The 18706-nt window shown below is 47.5% G+C and overlaps 4 protein-coding genes across 13 annotated transcripts; 1 reads left to right on the forward strand and 3 right to left on the reverse strand.

The window, feature by feature from the left end:
* Positions 1 to 35: 35 nt before the first annotated feature.
* LOC131102371 (calaxin-like) lies at positions 36 to 5226 on the reverse strand. 2 transcript variants are annotated; one of them, XM_058047983.2, is made up of 7 exons: positions 4317 to 5226; positions 4116 to 4199; positions 3890 to 4048; positions 1645 to 1749; positions 1419 to 1567; positions 1237 to 1341; positions 36 to 1150 (listed from the first exon to the last, which is right to left on the reverse strand). In XM_058047983.2, exons 2-7 carry the CDS (start codon positions 4171 to 4173, stop codon positions 1097 to 1099), a joined length of 630 nt encoding a protein of 209 aa, XP_057903966.1. In that variant the 5' UTR covers positions 4174 to 4199; positions 4317 to 5226; the 3' UTR covers positions 36 to 1096. The 2 variants fall into 2 exon arrangements, with proteins under 2 accessions (XP_057903966.1, XP_057903967.1); XM_058047984.2 differs by having other exon boundaries at positions 4116 to 4260.
* Positions 5227 to 5370: 144 nt separating this feature from the next.
* Positions 5371 to 11178, reverse strand: sytl1 (synaptotagmin-like 1). 5 transcript variants are annotated; one of them, XM_078791849.1, is made up of 13 exons: positions 10667 to 11178; positions 9651 to 9786; positions 9244 to 9395; positions 9032 to 9155; positions 8242 to 8293; positions 7897 to 8001; positions 7649 to 7812; positions 7460 to 7562; positions 7064 to 7240; positions 6217 to 6295; positions 6046 to 6145; positions 5757 to 5962; positions 5371 to 5690 (listed from the first exon to the last, which is right to left on the reverse strand). In XM_078791849.1, the coding sequence occupies exons 2-13, from the start codon at positions 9782 to 9784 to the stop codon at positions 5545 to 5547; spliced, it is 1542 nt and encodes a 513-aa protein (XP_078647975.1). In that variant the 5' UTR covers positions 9785 to 9786; positions 10667 to 11178; the 3' UTR covers positions 5371 to 5544. The 5 variants fall into 5 exon arrangements, with proteins under 5 accessions (XP_078647975.1, XP_078647976.1, XP_078647973.1 ...); XM_078791850.1 differs by lacking the exon at positions 10667 to 11178 and adding an exon at positions 10130 to 10601 and having other exon boundaries at positions 7079 to 7240; XM_078791847.1 differs by lacking the exon at positions 10667 to 11178 and adding an exon at positions 10130 to 10600.
* Positions 11179 to 11448: 270 nt separating this feature from the next.
* Positions 11449 to 16135, reverse strand: cd164l2 (CD164 sialomucin-like 2). Of its 5 annotated transcripts, XM_058047948.2 has the most exons (9): positions 15769 to 16135; positions 14695 to 14889; positions 14297 to 14326; positions 14038 to 14234; positions 13871 to 13957; positions 13633 to 13725; positions 12532 to 12567; positions 12204 to 12363; positions 11449 to 12037 (listed from the first exon to the last, which is right to left on the reverse strand). In XM_058047948.2, exons 4-9 carry the CDS (start codon positions 14120 to 14122, stop codon positions 12022 to 12024), a joined length of 477 nt encoding a protein of 158 aa, XP_057903931.2. In that variant the 5' UTR covers positions 14123 to 14234; positions 14297 to 14326; positions 14695 to 14889; positions 15769 to 16135; the 3' UTR covers positions 11449 to 12021. The 5 variants fall into 5 exon arrangements, with proteins under 5 accessions (XP_057903931.2, XP_057903930.2, XP_078647979.1 ...); XM_058047947.2 differs by lacking the exon at positions 14297 to 14326; XM_078791853.1 differs by having other exon boundaries at positions 14038 to 14326.
* On the forward strand, positions 15776 to 18435 carry gpr3 (G protein-coupled receptor 3). The gene is made up of 2 exons (XM_058047946.2): positions 15776 to 16065; positions 16836 to 18435. Exon 2 carries the CDS (start codon positions 16861 to 16863, stop codon positions 17857 to 17859), a length of 999 nt encoding a protein of 332 aa, XP_057903929.2. The 5' UTR covers positions 15776 to 16065; positions 16836 to 16860; the 3' UTR covers positions 17860 to 18435.
* The last annotated feature ends 271 nt before the right edge of the window (positions 18436 to 18706 follow it).

Consider the following 18706-nt stretch of genomic DNA (forward strand, 5'->3'; position numbering starts at 1 on the left):
GGCTGGCCTTTATTTTGAAGTGTACACAACAGCGAAGTAGTTTCAAGAAACATGGCGGCAAAAGTAAATATTTTCAAAATAAGATGATAAATGCTTAGGCTTCAATGAATGCGCCGTTGTCCAGACAGGGCTGGCCTTTATTTTGAAGTGTAAACAGCAAGGAAGTAGTTACAAGAAACATGGCGGCAAAAGTAAACACATTTGCTCGGATGCTCCTACAAAGCAGGATTCCTCATTGTGTGAATGCACATGGAGAACATGTCTTCAATGAATTTCTTACTAAATTATGTTTATTGTGTAAAATAAATGATTAATGTAAAATATACTTGATATCGAATGTTTATGATTGAAATCGATTTATTCAACGATTCAATGAGCAGCTACAAATATATATATATATATACAATAATATATTTTCAAATACAAAAACGACCCATCACTATAGACAAGGGGAAATTTATATCTTTTTACAATCAAACAACATCAACAAATAGAAATTTTCACTGTGAATTTATATTTTTGACAATATTTTTTCATTTTTAGATATTTTATTATGGGCCTGCAAAGCAAAGCCATTCTATTATTCTTTACACTTATTGTTCTATTGTGGGTTGTGTATAGTTTGGAACATTTTGTGTAACCATGGCGACATAACGGGCCACTTGATGAGGAACCCCTTTTGAGTCCATACTGTGTAGAACCTCCACACGTTACATCACTGGATAGGTCCATTGCGGCCGTAAGCCACGCCAAGCTAAAGCTCAACTCTGATCTCATTTCCTGTCCGCCCCACACTCAGCTCCCTTAGCATGGGGTGGTATTCCCCGCCTGAGGGCTCTAATAATGTAAAAAAATTAATGTATTTAGTAGATGGTGGTAAAGAGGTATTCTATGCTCTAACTACCAAATATTAAATTAATCACCGTCGGGAACTGATTAACCGCCATAAATGTTAATTGATCCACTTCAGAAATGATTCTGTTCAAAATACAGCATTCTGCATGATGTTAGAAAAATATTTTTATTTACACATTTTTCAGTGGAACACAAAAAGCCGTGGATGATATGTATAATAAAAGATTAGAGGGGGTGGAAGTCATCTGCGGTCTGACTTATCCTGAAATACACGCTGTTCAAACGCTTCAACCCTCTGGGAAATTCAGGAGAAAAAAAGTTGAGCTTTAATGTCAAGTTCGCCTATCACGTTGTCAACGTCAAGAATGAGCGTGACGTTACCGTGGCGCTGGGCAGGCAGGTCCCAAAAGCCTCCAGCACGATGTTCAACTCTTTGACTGACTTTTCGTAGTCGTCAAAGGACAGCTTCTCGTCGTTGTCGTGGTCCTGTTGAAGGAAACGTCATTTATAGCATCATCGATGGTTCATCGATCAATGTCGTATCCCCGCCCACCACATCTCACCATCCTCTTGAGTGTGATCTCCACCAGGTCTTTGATCCCATCGAACGGGTCCTCCTCCCCGTGGAGGCGCAGGCAGTTCCTCGTCATCAGCAGCATCTCCTCCCTGGAGATGTGCTCGTCGCCGCTCAGGTCGTACACCTGAAAGCAGTCTGCAACAACAGGAACCAGAAAGGCGGCGTCAGCGGGAGGGATGATCGCTGCAAGATTTAGCTTTTAGCTAACTCACATTTCATTTTCTCATCCAAGGAGCCACGAAGGAACACGCACAGGCCCTCCACCCACTCTTTGACGCTGACAAAGCCGTCGTTGTCTTTGTCAAACTTCCTGAAGACTGGAAAACACAGCGGGCAAAATTTCATTTTTGTTCAAAAGTGGGAGAAAATGGCTTTTTACACTGAAATATTGTTTTTCGGAAATAACATGTGGAAAGCAGTCCATTTGTGGCCATTTGCATAATGGAAAAGTGAGTAAAAAGACATGAAAAGGGCAAGAAATGTTGAGAACTACAAGCAACATGGCCGCCTGTGGGTGCTTTTGAGATGGGGTGAGGCCCACAGCGGCACATGCCCACATTATTTTGACATGTTTATGTCTTTGCTTCGTTGATGTTTTTCCATTAAGCGATAGCATTTTGCATGTTATTCAGCGGTCCTTGAACACACCGCACGCAAAAGTTAAAAAGCTATACATTGATCCGTCAGTTATGGCGGTTAATTGGCTCCAGCGCTGACCGTAGGATGCCTTATTCATAAATGGATTATTTTTATAGTTAGGGCAAAAAAAAAAACATGTTCACTAAATATGTTTTTTAACATTATTAGAGCCCTGTAGACGTGAAATAACACCCCTAAAGTCACCTTTACACTCCCATTAGCCAACATAGTGCTGGTGTGTTGCAATAAATGTGTCCCGGCTGGTCCGTGTTTGTGTCACCAAGCAATTACTGACACCTAGTGGCCAATGTAGAACACTACATTCACAATTTGAATGCAGCTTCTTAATGGCTTATACAGTCGTCCCTCGTTTACCCCAGTTAATTGCTTCCAGACTCGACCGCGATAAGTTCATTTCCATGAAGATTCAATATTAATAAATGACATTGTCATATTTAGTTTATGACCTTCTGAATATGTTTTTTCACATTATTATATACATGAAATAACACCCCTACAATCTTATTACTCAATATAGTAGACATAAGACAATAAGACAACTCAAGCGACAGCTGCCATGTCACAAGACGCTGGCCAGCCTCCACTTTATTTACTCTAAACTTAAGCCAACCACCCAAAAAAACATACCACTTCCACACAGAATGGGAGGAGAGCTTTTTTCACTGTCATGTCTCCATGTGGAAGTTAATGGAAGGTAATGTGTCATCACTAGCATTACTGATGCCGAGTGACCACATGAATGCATAGGACTTGTCTTTCAGTATTTTTTGACAAATTTACTAATGTGTTAAAAAAAACGCAATATGGCGAGTCAGCAAAATTCAAACTGCGTGTCAAGGGACGACTGTACATGTACATAATGTTCTCCAACGCTGACAAATTTTAAAAGATCCACTAAAAAGAAGACAAATGACTTCTATACCTTTCATCAATCCCGGGGGGGGGTGTCCCGGGACGAGGCGAAACACGAGATTGAGAGGTCTACGAGAATGAGAGGAAACGAGATTTTAACTTTACGCATTAGAACTTCAATAACAAAAAAAAAGACAATATATTGTAACCTCCTAATTTCATTTCTACTACGTTACCCTCGTCTGTACTCATGCTAGCAGCCCCGCCTCCACCCACCGAGACAAAGACTGTATGACTGGCAAAAGGGCTCACACCGTTCGTGCCGCTGTTCTATGGACCAAACGCAACCACTAAGGCGCTAAAATCAATACAGAGTGAACCCATGGGTTTGACTGGGAATAAATGTTTGATGGTGGTCAGAGAGGCCGTAGGCGCAAACCGGCAGCCATGTTTCCATCAAACAACTCCAGGGCAGCTGTGCCCCCGGATGTACATAACCACCGCCAGTGTGTGACTGAGCAGTGAATGAATAATGGGTTCACTTTGGGTGCCTTGAGAAGTGCTTTATAAAAGCTGAGCCATTGTTGTTCATACATCATCTTCCCAGTTCTCGTGTCCACAAGATGTTTTTTTCTTAAACGGAAATCTTGTCCCTTTTTAATCTTGCAAGATCTTGAGGAACCGCATCTCATTGCATGTGATTGTTAAATATAACCCCTAATACCAATCTTTCGTGCTACATCTTCTTATTCTTTGGAGACCAGGTGCGTGTGAGACATTTTAACAAGCAGAGTTCCACACACAGTCCCATTCTAATGTGTTCTGAGCACTTGCGTGATGTAGCTTTAATTCAAACACAAGTTCTGACTTACGTCACAGCACCGGAACCTGTATGCAGACCGAAGACCTGCTGTATGTCAAGTGCGCGGCGCCAGTTGGTGTTACCTCTTTCCATGAGGATGTCGTTGGTGAGTCCAAATTCGTTCTTCAGAATGGCCTTGAACTTTCGTTCTTCCAAGTTGTTGTCGCTTTTCCCGGAGCTCGTCGGCTGTCCCAGCAAATTGTAAAACTCCCGAATGAGGCACTCGACTTCTGTTTGATTGACTTGACACGACAGGAGGGGTTAGCACGAGGCCGCCGCGTGGCTCACCACACGCCGTAAGATACTCACAATGGTGGACATGTTTATAGATGGCCTTGGTGAGGTTTTGGATCAACCTCTTGGACATGTTTGGCCGTCTCTACAGGGGACGACCTGGATGGGCCAGACAGGCAGAGGGCAAGCGAGGTTGATGTGGAGTTGCCTTAGCAAGCACCTAGCAAACAAGTGTGAGCACTAAAGAAAAGCACGTTATGCGGAATATTCATCTACCTGAGTGTGGCACTTCATCGTTTAGCCTTTACATCCAACATCCGTATCCTGATCATCATCTAACAACTAACAGCCTTGTTACCGTGGTAACAACGGTGGGGAGGGGAAGCTCCCAACAAGCCTGTTAGTCTCTCCTCAGTCAGGTATTTTTATTTTATTATAATTAATACTTAATGAATACAGTAAATGTGCTAATGCTAGCACGCTTTCACGAGCCAGCATTTATGTCGTAGGGAGTAAACAGTAAACAGGAAGTGCGGTCGCGTCTCGTGGTGGTCGTCGTCGTCGTCGTCTCGCACGTGCTGTGCCAACAGAGCTTTGATGACGTCACTACACACGTCTGATGCGCTCTGCCAATGAGCTTTGTCTAACGACCGACTTTTGAAGTTGTCTATCCGTCCGTGTTCCCGCCGTAGACACCTTGTTGCCGGAAGTGACTTAGAGCGCTCACTTCTGCGCATGGGCGTTACTGTCTACAGCAATGGCGTCAAACTCACGCCATGGAGGGCCGAGACACTGCAGGTTTTCTTTCCTTCCGGTCACAATTGTATATAATAAATGAGAGTAATAGTATTCTATTGTTACATTGTGTCATTTAGATATTCACAACTATGTAGATAAACATTTTAGCGGCTCCATATTTACGCTGTATCAGGTCACAGTACCTGATTAATAGTACTATTAGTTGTATTAAAAGTAACCACACCGCCATCTAGTGGCCTAGCGTGAATGCTACAGTAATGTTTTTTCCCTTGTTTTAGATTTTAGTACTGCATGGTGTTTAGTATCTAAAAAGGGAACTTTTAGTTAAATTCATTTATTATTATATTTGCCAAAGATAACAGTGGCATACAGTGCTAGTCAAAAGTTTGGAGACACTTTAGCATCCTGTTGAATGGAGAGAAAGAGAGCACCAAGTGTCTCTAAACTTTTGACTGGTAGCGTATGCATTGTCACCATTGCATTTGTATCGGGCATGACCGCTCTTCTGCATTCCTAGCTCATCTGACTAAATGTGTCTGTTTAGTATAATATTTCCACCGAGCAGCCAACCTAGAAAACAGGTTTGTTATTTAATTACATAAGAAGGAAAACAAGGTCACAGCTGTCGCGCGAGATAAAAACTAGCAGGTTTTCTAACAGCAAGCTGATCCATTCGTCGACAATGTCTATTTGGAGGAGAATTGTTAGAAAAAAGTGAGCTAATGTAACAAGTTTTCAGTCCCTGTCAATTGGAGGAGCGTTGCGTGAGGTTGGTTCTGATGGGCAGTGTGGTTTCCACCCAGTGGTTTGGGTTTTTGATCATGGAGGACCACACGGACACCTCCTCCTCCGTGGAGTCCATCCAGCCGACAGCGTCGCCGTAGCTCTGACCTGCACGCGAGGATGGCTTAAGCATGCTTGTTTTTCCACGCAGTGCGGCCGTTGACGGCATCTGACCTGTTCCGCAGCTGAGGCGGACCCCGCCTATCATGTGCAATTTGAAGCCCTCGCGCTGCCACACGGTCAGCTCGGCACAGGCCTCCTCCAGGTCGCTGGTCTGGAAGCCGTCGTAGACCATGGTGTGGTTGTACGTGGGGCTGACGGCGCGTTTCACCACCTGCGTCTTCTGGCCGCTCTGACAGCCGGCGTCTGGCAGGATGTAACTAAGAGGGGGAGGGGGGGGGGTAAAGTGGAAAGTGTAAGCGTGGTGCTTCCTGATATGAGGTGACGACACGCAAACACAAACCTTCTCACAAACGAGTCAATAGCGCCTCCTTTTTTGGACAGCAGGCCTTGGGCCTCCTGCAGCCAGATGTGGAGCTCTCCCGTGAGCGGCAGGCCACCTTCTCAACACACAAAGGAACGCAAAAACATGTCAGCCTTGTGGTCTTCAAGCAGAATTTCACTTGCTTCCTACCCTCGAAGCCTTCTGGGATGAACTTGATGGAGAAGAGGAGGCTCCCGCGGCTGCTGATGCTCTCCGGCGGCACGTAAAACTGGCACAAGGAGACACGGGACAGACGGTTACGTAAAAACTTCGTTGAAATTCACAGCGTGTCCGCATCTCGGCACCGAAGACGAGATGCTGCCTCCCCTGCCCGCCTTCAAGCAAGGCTGCAAAAGCTGCACGGTCCACGGAGCCATGCCTGGACTCAAAGTGGCTTTAAATTGCGGATTAACGGCAGGATATCACGGTAGTAGTGGGGCACACCTCACTAAATGGCTCATCGTTAAAGCAACGTTAATTTATTGAATTGACTATTCAATTATTGAAATCAATCATTTCAAATGTAATCAATCACTGCACATGACAATTAAAATTGTAATTTAAAGTCATACATAAAAACAATGTTTATGCTGCTTCAAAGATCCTCTAAATGACAGGAGCAGCTTTTGCTGAAGCACAGTGCTCCTGTCGTATATAGAAGATCTTTGACAAGCAGTAGGAGAGAGCACTACTGCCTACTATTTGTTTTGCACTTGGTCCTTAAAAACAAAAACAGCAAAGCACTCCTTTCAATAAATCTTTGGCTAGCATGTTTTGCACAGATTAGATGCACAGATGCTAGCCAAAGATTTATTGAAAGGAGTGCTTTGCTGTTTTTGTTTTTAAGGACCAACTGCAAAACAAATAGTAGGCAGTAGTGCTCTCTCCTACTGCTTGTCAAAGATCCTCTATATCTGACAGGAGCACTGTGCCTCAGCAAAACCACGACGACGCAGTATTGGATGGTGTGGGTGTACCTAACGAAGTGGCTACTAACTTGAGTCCCGCCCACCCGCGGCTGCAGGTCCTGCCAGAGGGGCTGCGTGCAGGTCCAGTCCCAGAGGCCCAGCGTCACCTCCACCTCGCCCAGGAACACGTTCCTCCCCAGGGGCTCGGCGTGCCACACCGACAGGTTCAAGGTGCGGCTCTTCAGCTCGCTGGCTCGCAACTTGTACTGATGAAGAACATGTCAGGATCAAAGGTTGTCATGGCAACGACAACACGTTTATAGTATCAGCTGCTTTTTATGATGTATGCATAGGATGTTTACTGGGTGTGGGCGTGGCCACCCATGGCCGGGGTGTGATTGGCTTCCCTTCCGCAGGCGAAACCCAACAAAAAACATTTTACTGACCGTAAACTAAATAAAGTTTGGCCAGCACCGCTGTCTCACTTTGAGAATTTGCTCGAAGACGGGATTCTGCGTCTTCCTCTTCACCGCCGTCTTCCTCTTGCTGCGACTGGACATGTCGGGCAGCAGGTAGGACTTGACGTATCTGCCAAGCACACACACACAGTCACGGAGGGCGTGATGGCGTGATGGCGTGATGTCTCAGCGGCGCCCCCTCTGGCATCCACTCACGGGTCAGAGCGGTTGTTGCCCACGCACGAGATGTCCTCGCAGCGGTGCACCTTGACACGCAGCTCCTCCTTGTGGCCGTCGAACGCCAGCGAGAACTGCATACGGCCTTTGACCTCCACCGCCCCGAAGACCCCCGAGCTGAAGAGACTCATGCCGCTGCCCAGCTACGACACGCATAGTCCTGCGTCAGCGCCCGCTGAGTCATCACAAGTGTGTGTGTGTGTGTGTGTGTGTGTGTGTGTGTGTACCGCGGCGCTGGAGTGAAAGTTGTTGCTTTTCAAAGACGACGGCTCCGAGTCGCTGAGGATGCTGCACAGCGACACAGACTCCCTCTTGTACCGCTGGTACGCGTCCTAAAGGACACACGGACATGCGGACACGCGGGGGTGCTTACAAGAACAGCAGCTCGCCGCGGCCGTGGCTGTGGACGAGCTCCGTTATCACCTTTCACATGGATTACCGTACACGTCACTCGAGACACACTAATGCTCTTCTTCCACCGACACGGTCAACATGTTATTGTAATCAGGACACACGCCTGTTTTATAGGATTATCAATATGAATAATTAATTAGTTTTAAGCAAAGACACACCTTGGTTGTGGGACTTTTCCTGATGGCCGCAGATTCAACACTGGCTTGACTCCTGAAATCACACACATCAAATTATTCAACTATTATAATTTCATTGTTCGGTCAAGTGTTTCCATTCTTTACACATACAAAATATCTTTTAAGTGAATTTGAATATTAATATTAATCATCCATCCATTTTCTATACTGCGTTTCCTCGCTAGGGTCGCAGGTATGCTGGAGCCTATTTGTCCAACACTATCCTCTTTAATAGTAGTACAACATTTGAATCCCACTTTCAATGGTGTTATGATGAGCAATAAGTGGTGTTGTGTTCACAGACATCACGTCATTTAAGGGAAATGTCATTTTTTCAGTGTCATTTCCAGCGTGCTTAAAGGTACATAGCATGCACGTTTTTGGAATGTGGGAGGAAATCGGAGTACCCGGAGAAAACCCACGTATGCACAGGGGAATCGAGCTCAGGTCTCTTAGCTGTGTGTATGACCTCTGACCCCAGGCGTGCTTGCTCTCGTGTGCATGTGTTAATTACACTAAAAATGTAACTGCTGTTAAGGCGACAGCCCTAATTTTTACAAGTCATTTTAATAGTGCTTGCAAGGATAATAATAATCATTTATTTCATGATACAAATGCACGTTAGTAGCAAGAGGTTTAATATAATTAATATATCATAATTAGTGTCATATTTTTAATCAAACATTCAATAGCTCGAGATAAATAAAGACAACAGCGTTTTTCATGATAGAACTAAAAATGAAAGAGGATGTTTTTTGAGTTCTTAACTGACTCTGCGCTCTCCTCCGTCGACTCCTTCAGTCGGCTCTTCCCTTCGGGGGAGGGGCTTTTTGACGGCTGCTCCTCCTCCTCCTGCTCCTCCCTTCTCCCGTTGAACAGGTTGGCAATCGGCACATCTGTTACCATGGTGACAAAAGCAACATGGTCAACACCGGAGGTATGACCTCTTGGTTCTGTTACTACATCATCGTCACCAAGACCGACCGCTGCATTTTGACGTCTTGCGGCGTATGGTGGCGTGGACGAGGTCCGAGCCGGACATGCGGCTGCGGTGGCGCCTGCTGGACGCCTCGCTGAACCACGCCCCCGATAGGGTGCGCAGGAGCGTGGGGTCGGTCCTGGTCTGCTGCAGCATCCTGTGACGGCGATGTTGACACAAGGCATGGTTAGCAAACACGAGGAGGCCCGTGGAGGATGTCATCAAAAGGATACTACAGTACACCTTGACCGCTCTGAACCACTTCCAGTTCTAGTTCCAGTTCCACATTATGATGCCTTTATTAGAGAGGCTGAACAAGTGTGGCGGAAGGAAATGATCCGTTCAAAGAAAGACGAGAAGATACACACGTATACCTAATGCCGAGTCTACCCGAATGACCGCCACCTCTGACCTTATGCGTCCCTCGTCGCGGCGCCGCAGGTCCATGTCTCGCAGCAAGACCTGCAGGATGCTGGACTGCTCCTCCTCCGTCAGGTGGCTCAGGTCCAGGGAGCCCTGTGCCTGCACCTCCACATCGGCCTCCATCCCTGTGCCAGGAAAAAAAAACTATCCTGCTGACAAACGCAGCTTAAAAATCCCAAAGCACCTGAAGGCAACATTTGCAACTGATTAAGAGTGAGTGGAACGACAACAACCTTTTTATACTCTTTTCATGTCAACAACGAGGCGTGAAAACACGGTAATACGTACGCCAAGCCAGAAGGTGGCGCTGTGGTGCAGTCATGTGACTCCATTGGATCCATACTGGCAACACCACCACTTCGGTCCTCCATTTTTACCATTTTTATGAAAAGTTTTTCAGAAATGTAGATTTTTTAAACTCCACAAACACTTCAACCACACGCGGGAATTAAAAAAAAAAGGCCAAACCTTCAAAGCCACCGTCGTTTTGGCACAAATCCGTGAATGTCTGAGACCTCGTGAGTGGCAGGGACTCTCGAAATGAGCCGAAGGTGACTCAGCAACTTCTCTCATCATGGTGACTTCGTGTGAAATACTTTTAAAAGTCACATGCTGTCAGGTGAGTTATTATACTTCCTGTTAAAAACACACCGAAGTTAATGTGTGTGAAGGGGGGAGGTTGCCTGAGGCAGGCGTGTAAGCTTCGAGTTAATTGGCGCATGCGCAGTGGCCAGCCGTTGAGTCGTCCAACAGGAAGTGAGCCACCATCAACTGGGCTGGCTAGACCAGGCACCTGTTGATGCCACGCAAAAGTACACCAGTGGCGGTTACCGACGTCAACTTTGCTCGTCTTTAATTCCCCGAACGAGCTTGTTTTACTTTCTTATTGATCGTGATAAGCAGAGAGCGCGTGAGACGGGACACCTGTCGCCATGTTTCTTTTAAAGCGACAGTCGCACGTTCAAGCGAAGACAACAAACACAACACAAAAGTAGCTTACTTTACCTTCTTAATCGACAGTCTCCGTGGGCTACATGCGTGGGAAGTTGTGTGCAAAGTTGCCTTGGGTGTTTGTGTGTGCGTGTAAGTGGTGCTGTGTACACCGACTGACCACGCCCTCTGCTGGCTGCCAGTGTGGGAGGGGGCGTGGCTTTGTGTGTTAGTAACTGTTGAGACTCGTTCAACACAAGCACACACACTTGTCCAAGTTGTGGCGACTATCCTGTTGACAAACGCAACTTAAAAATCCCACAGCACCTGAAGGCACCATTTGCAAGTGATTAAGAGTGAGTGGAATGACAACGACCTTTTTATACTCTTTTTGTGTCAACAAATTTGGACCGCTGCCATCGCCGGCTCAGTTCTGTGTGGGGACATTCATGCTTTTTGGTTTTGGTCCAGACGGGAAGTAGCATGTCCCGCCAAATGTCCCCTAAAAGGCCTCAAACGGGGGCTTCTTTCTGACAGCATGAAATGGAACTGCAAAGCCTTTCAGGCTCCCTGGCATGATTCATCAACTTTGCTTAAATTTGTTATTTATTGTTTTTTTTCATCCATTTTCTACACTGCTGTACTCCACAGGTATGAATGTGGGTGGGAATGGTTGTTTGTCTATATGTGCCCTGTGATTGGCTGGTGACCAAAACAGACAGTTTTCACAGGAACCACAAAATCCCCCCAAAAATACAGCGGAATAGGTGCAGATTCTGGAAGAACTAGAAAGCTATGTGTGCTGGGTATTGTGTGTAGCTGCTCTATAGGAGTCCACAACTCAATACAAAGGGCCGAAAAATGAGCCTAATAGGTCCCCTTTAATAAAGGTTTTATGATGGCCACAGAACATATTAATAGTTTGTCAATTTCATATTACTAGATTATAATTTTTTATATTAATTTTATTTACAAAATTATTTTAATGTAATGATTATGAATAATAATACAAATTTTTACGTGAATTGTTTTTCCAAAATCCAAAAAATGGTATTGTAAATGTGGAGTATAATTGTGATTGGTCAGAGTGAACACAAAGCCAAATAATTGTAATCTACGAATGTTATGATGGTATAATGGTGCAGCGTTAGCACACGCAAATCACAGCATTGAGTGAATGAATCCACATAATAAAATATAATAAATCAATCCATAAAATACTCTAGACTGCTCACAAGTCATCACATCAGAAAAGTAGTGCAAAAATCTGGAATAAAAACACCAACACTTGCACCCGTTACACTATGTAGCATTTGGAGACTGGGGGCCTGGGGGTAGGGGGGGTTAGACCAATCAGAAGAGGGCCGTGGCTTGTCGTCACAATTCCATGAGTCATTCCCGTGTGGCGTCCTTCATCCTCGTCCTTCATTTCACTGAGGCTGCTCTCTGCACACACACAACAATGGCATCATGGCCTTCCCTGCTCACCAAAGTGCACATTTGTCTTAACATGTCCTGCTGAGGTGGATAATGAAGTCCCAGCAGTTGTCACTGGACCTGCACCGTTACTGTACTGCCGCTAGAGGCCGCTGTTTGGCGCAGCCGCACTCACATGGGGTCGTAGGTGCTCTGCTCCTTGGATTTGAGGAAGCGCATGGCGAAGACTCCGGCCGCCTGCAGACACAGCACGAGCACCACGCCCCCGATGAAGCTGGACATGTTGAACTTGGCCTGAGAGAGCCGCGGCGTGGCCTCGGCCTTCCCGCCATCGCCTACAGGAGGAGGAGGAAGCCAGCGTTGTGGTTATCCGTATTCGGGGTTACGTGGTGAGGCTTTAGGGAATTACTCAGCACTTATGGGAATTGAAAGGTCTTGACGCAAGCAAGAGCATGACGGGGGGTGGGGGGGTGGGAGGGGGCAGTGACGGCAACAAGATTTACCTGAGTCACCTCCTCCTTCAGCCACCTTCTCCACCACTGGAGGAATAAATCACACACACATACACACATACAGTTAGTGCACAATGTGTGTGTGTATGAAAGTATTCATGTATCATGTTTGGAAGCAATGGAGGCAGACTGGGTGCACTACTTGGCTGCAACCAGCAGAGGCGCTGTTGATCCATCTATAATCTAGTATATGTATAAATTTCATACATCCATCTTCTATGCTTATCCTCATTGGGGTTGTAGGGGTGTGCTGGAGCTTATCCCAGCTGACTTCAAGCACGAGGGGGGTACACCCTGGACTGGTCGCCAGCCAATCACAGAGCTTTAAAAAAAATGAAACAAATTGTTATATTATTAAATATTAAACTAAAATATTAACAAAAAACCCCAAAAATTGACAAATTAAGAAAGTTCACAAACTTCAGAAAAAAATGTCTCATGGGGGGCACTAAGACCCCCCCCCAAAAAAAATTGTACAAAAAAGTAAAAACATTTTTTTACATCCCACAAAAAATAGTTAAAAGTCTCATTAGGGAAACCCTGGCCACCTCCTAGGTCTGCCCCGGGGCCTTCTCCTGGCTGGGCATGCCCAGAACACCTCACCAGGGAGGTGTCTAGGCAAACTAGTTCAATGGCAAATAAATCACATTAAACAAAAAAAAAACTTTTCACCAAAACAAACCCTCCTTGATCATCCATCTTACTGCTTATCCTCACTAGAGTGGGGGTATGCTGGAGCCTATCCCAGCTGTCTTCGGGTGAGAGGCGAGGCACACCCTGGACTGGTTGCCAGCCAATCCCAGGGCACATATAGACAAACAACCATTCACACTCACATTCTGAACAATTTGGAGTGGCTAATTAACCTAGCATGTTTTTGGAATGTGGGAGGAAACCCGGAGAAAACCCACGCATGGCGTAAGCACTTGTCGCTAGACAGAGTTCATCATTAGGCAAAGAGAGGGGTTAAAAAAAAACAGGTCAGCCACGCCCACTATGCTAATGATTGATTAAAAAGGAGCCAATATCAGCATATACAGCAGATCCATAATAGATGTAGAAACAGCCCCATCTGGTGGTGCACCGTCATACCTGTACACAGCTCCGACACTCGGGTCCAGCTGCAGTTTCCGGCGCTGTCCGCAACGTTGCCCTCGTCGTACACGCACGTGCCGGTGTCGTTACCTGACACGGGAACCACAACAATGAGTGTGTGTGTTTGTGTGTGTGTGTGTGTTCCTGGCATACTAAATAATTCACACGCTACACACAGCTCATGTTGCTGCATCTATATGTTGCTTGAATTAGTGTGTGTGTGTGTGTGTGTCACCATCAGGACAAAGCCTCCAGATGCAGCCGGTCAGGTTGAGCATGGAGTCCCCCACACACAGGTCACATGACTGGGCCTGAGAACAGTCTGGAAGCAACGTAACATGTTCTAAATGCTATACTCTATGTTGTAGATGAAGAAACATCACAACCAAGAAGAAACATCACCTGGTTGCGGGCGCACGCCGGGCACCACCACCACCACCAGGACCAGCATCGTGGTGCAGAAGACTTTCATCAGCAGCGTCTTCATACTGGATCCTTGGACCGAGGCGGATCTTCTTCGAGAGCTTCACGTTGGAATCCCAAATGTCCTCCTCCTGGGTCGGTCCTCCTGGGTCGGTCCTCAAGGGCGGCAATGGGAGCTATGAGGCAGAGACGCAGAGCAAGAGGAGGCGTAACATGAGCCGCAGCCAAACTTGGTTACCTGGCAACCGTAAGGCCCACCTCGGGTCACCTGAAACACACACAATAGAAACATTTTATCTTCAAATGAAAGCACTCAAGGAGAACATGAAGGAGAAATAACATTGTTTTCATTTATGGCATTTGATACTATAAGTGGGGGGGGGGGTGTTGCTGCCCCATGGTCATTGTCATGTGTAGGTACGGCCCTGCTGATGATGCACACTAGGAAGGTGGGCTTTATTCCGTGCGTGGATCTCGTGAGTCATTCAAGTGTTGTATTGCGTACTACGACACGACAAGGAATACCCCCCCTGCCCCCCCCCCAAAAAAAAATATATAAAATGCTGCATCTTTCTAGGAATCACATCAAATATCCGTATCATGTGCACAGCAGAGAAAAACACTAAACACACTCACCCGCCACTCCATGACGTCTCCAGGCGGACAGGAAGTGCCCTAATATGGTGCAGACAGGACGAGATTCCCCTCTCGGCCCCGCCTCCTCCTGCTGCTGCTGCCGCTGATGATGATGATGTTGGCGCTGCACCCACGCACGCCATTAACAGCAGGAGGGGAAGCCTTCTCAGCTGTTGTCCCTGCTTCATGTGTGTGCTGGCGGGGGCAAACAGACGATAATAAACGCATTCAATATTATCATATTCAATCAAATGTGATGCATATTACAGACATTAATAATTCCTCCCACATTCCAATGTACTCTCACGTTACCTCACCTGGGATAGGCTCTAGCATACCCCCCAACCCTAATAATAAGCGGCATAGAAAAAGAATGGATGCATAATGAATAACATTTCATCAACATTAAAAGGGAAAACATGCAAAAATGGTTCATGAACTGATCACGTGTCTTTCCTTTAGGGGGCAGCAAAAATGGTTGCATAACCTCCACTATATGAAGTGGATGAAGTATATGTAATAAATATATGTAATAAATAACACTTACAGTGTCCGCTTACAGTACAAACACAACAAGTTTTAAATTTAAATTATAGGCATTTTACAAATGCTAATAATGTTTGTTATTGTGGTTGTATTGTCATAACTGTATGGTTGTTTATTATAATTTGTATGATAAAGACACTCCCCTCCTCAATAATAAAATATGTTAAATAACACATCCAAACAATGAATGGAAGATTATATTCGTTGCTTTGGTGTACCTAATGAATTGACTTGAGGACCTACCCCCCCCCCCCCCCTTATGAGTCATGGCTGCGTTTCAGCACTATAGACAGCACCACCAGGACTAACGAGCCGGACCCCCCCCCCCCCTTCACAGGCCCCCGCCCCACCCCCAGGAACCGACATCCTTACAGGAAATGTATGGATGTATAAAGTGTGCTTGCGCGCGCGCGCGCGTAATTACAAGAAACGAGCACGAGTCAACCGCAGTGGGTGTGGCCAAAAAAGATGCCGCATTTTTCTGAATGAAATTACTCCACGCACACCACCCCCCCCCCCATCCTTTACCGCCTGCATCCTCGCCTCCTGATTGGTGGATCACCCCTGCCTGTGACGTCAGACAAGCCCTCTTGTGGTCTTGGAAGGCGCGCTCCAGCATCGGTTCCGCCAGTTTGGACCTGCAGCGACGACGGCGAGGACGCCGAACGATAGGACGTTAGGACGTGGGACTGGATGAAGGACGAGCGCTCGTCGTGGAACGTCCCCCTTTTGGTTTCATCCAGTACCGAACCCCGCAGGCTGCACCCCTTTGGATCTTTAAGAGGAGGAACCAAAGAAAGACATTTAAGCATCTTTTTTTAAAAGGTAATTATTCATCAATATATTATGTAATATGCTGCAATGGAGGTGTACAGTATTATACAACATGCACCCCCCCTCCCCCGTCCGAAATGAGGAGCAACCCGCGCGCGTCGCTGTCTGACTTTAAAATATTCCCATTCAAAACGACGTTGAGGATTTGCACGAAATAGTGCGCGCTTGAGCGCTTGCATAAGCGCCGGAGCTCGGTGGAATGCAGCAGCTGTGCGTGGTACGAGGTGTCCACAGTGGGCCTCCGTGGGCCGAACATCTTGTCTGGACATTAGCGGGAGGGGAGCACTCCCCGGTTGTTGTTCTTTTAATGCTTTGGTGATGAAGAGCTATGGTGTCAGCTTTATTTATGCAAGTCTGGAAAAGGAGGAGGGGAGCGAGGAGACAAAAATGTGCCATAATGCTCCAGCAATGTTTTGAAAAAGGGGGAGTATATCTATTTATCACTTTCTACATTGTTTGCTAAGTGCAGACCCCCACCCGAGAGAACCAAACGATCCTTATTCTTATTTACATAATGCTTCTCTACATCCATAAAGCTCCTTGGTCTTCCTCTACGCCTCCGACCTGGCAGCATCCTTCTACCAATATATTCACTATATCTCCTCTGGAACCAACCATCTCCAAGGCCTCTAACATGTAATGTCCCTCTGATGGATTCATTCCTGATCCTATCCATCTTGGTCACTCCCATTGACATGCTAATGATATCCTTGGGGAAGTAATAAAATGGTGTATTATATATAAATGTTTATTCTTTCCAGGCGTGTGTGTAACCGCTGAGCAGCCATGACGGCGAACAACTCTGACCTGCCCTGGGACGAGTCTTCGGGCGCGGCGGACCCCTTCTCGGCAGCCGAGCAGCCGGGCAACTCGCCTCGGCAGGACGCCCCGCCCCTGACGGCGTGGGGCGTGGTCTTATGCGTGTCAGGGACGCTCATCGCCGCCGAGAACGCCGTGGTGGTGACCACCATCCTGGCCACGCCGTCGCTACGGGCTCCCGTGTTTCTGCTGCTGGCCAGTCTGGGCTTGGCCGACCTGCTGGCGGGCGTGGCTCTCATCATGCACTTCCTCTTCCTGTTCTGCCTGGAGCCCAGCGACTGGTCCGAGCTGGTGACGTCGGGACTGCTGGTGACGTCGCTGACCGCCTCGCTGTGTAGCCTGATGGGCGTGGCATTGGACCGCTACCTCTCTTTAAGCCACGCCCTTACCTACGGCTCGGGTCAGTCCCGCCGCCGCGCCGCACTCCTGCTGCTGCTGGTGTGGCTGGGGGCGTGCTTCATGGGGGCGGGCCCGGCCATGGGGTGGCACTGTCTGGACAAGCCCGATTCCTGTTCGGTGGCGCGACCGCTCACCCGGACGTACCTGTCGCTGCTGTGCGGGGGCTTCCTGGTGGTGGTCCTGGTGACTCTGCAGCTCTACGCCGGAATCTGCCGCGTAGCCCGGCGCCACGCCCACGCCATCGCCACCCAAAGGCACTTCCTGCCTTCCCACCAGTCATATGCAAGCAAGCACGGCAGCGGGCGGGGCTTCTCCCGGCTGGTGGTGGTGCTGAGCGTCTTTGTGGGCTGCTGGATGCCGTTCTCGCTGTGGGGGCTGCTGGGCGACGCCTCCAGCCCGCCGCTTTACACCTACGCCACGCTGGTGCCGGCCGCGGGGAGCTCCCTGCTCAACCCCCTCCTCTACAGCCTGAGGAACAAAGACATTCGCAAGGTGCTGCTTCACGCCTGCTGCCCCCGCAGGCACCACTCGCACGCCACGCACATGCACCACCCCGTGGACGTGTAGGCCGCCGTGACACCCGCACCATGCCAGGCGCTGCCGTTTGTGCCAAGAAAAAGTAGCGCGTCCGCCTCCCCCCCCGCCCCGTTCGACTTGGGAGTGTGAAATCTTTTCAATACTCCCCCACGCACACGCCGCACTTTTCCAAGACACGAGGTCCTACTTTATCATCAGAACGTTCTGGACTGTCCTGGCAGGCGGCCATCTTGGACTGTCATGTTTGTGCCTGCAACCATCAGCCCCGCTGTAGCGCCACTGGATCCTGCGGAGTGAGAACAATCAGGAGGGGGCCAGCTGCTGATGAAGAAGTGGATTAAGTGACATTCATGTGGTTTGGAAGCAACCATGTACTTGAAACAGAACATTCTGGAGTTACTATTTTGCACATGCTCTCCTTCAAGGCACTTTCAAGCAATTCCGACCGTCCGTTCGTGTTGCACAACCTTTTTCAGATGACTAAATATTTTATACCGATGAATAATAAATATGCTTTTTTTTCCTACTCCATGATGTCAGCATTCTTCCCTCGGCTGCTTTTAGCGGGCTTGCCGTCTTTGCCTGTTGGAAGCCTTCTAATCCTAATCTAAAAAAGCCAGTTAGCATTAACGCTCTGACTGCAAGCCTTGTTAAGGGGGGGCATTCTTGGGTGTGAGGACAGAGATTGTGTAATAAATATAGAAGGTAGCCGCACTTGTTTTTGGGGGGGAAACTTGCATAACACACATGTCATTCATTCATTTTCTACCGTTTTTTCCTCTTAGAGCCCTCTAGACATATAATAACACCCCTATAGTCACATTCATGAATTCATTTTCTACCAATTATCCTCACGAGGCTCGTGCGGGCGGTGCTG

Source organism: Doryrhamphus excisus, linkage group LG7 (genome assembly GCF_037039965.1).
Source record: "Doryrhamphus excisus strain RoL-2023G ecotype Guam linkage group LG7, RoL_Dexc_Guam_v1.1, whole genome shotgun sequence".
Taxonomy (NCBI): Eukaryota; Metazoa; Chordata; class Actinopteri; order Syngnathiformes; family Syngnathidae; genus Doryrhamphus; species Doryrhamphus excisus.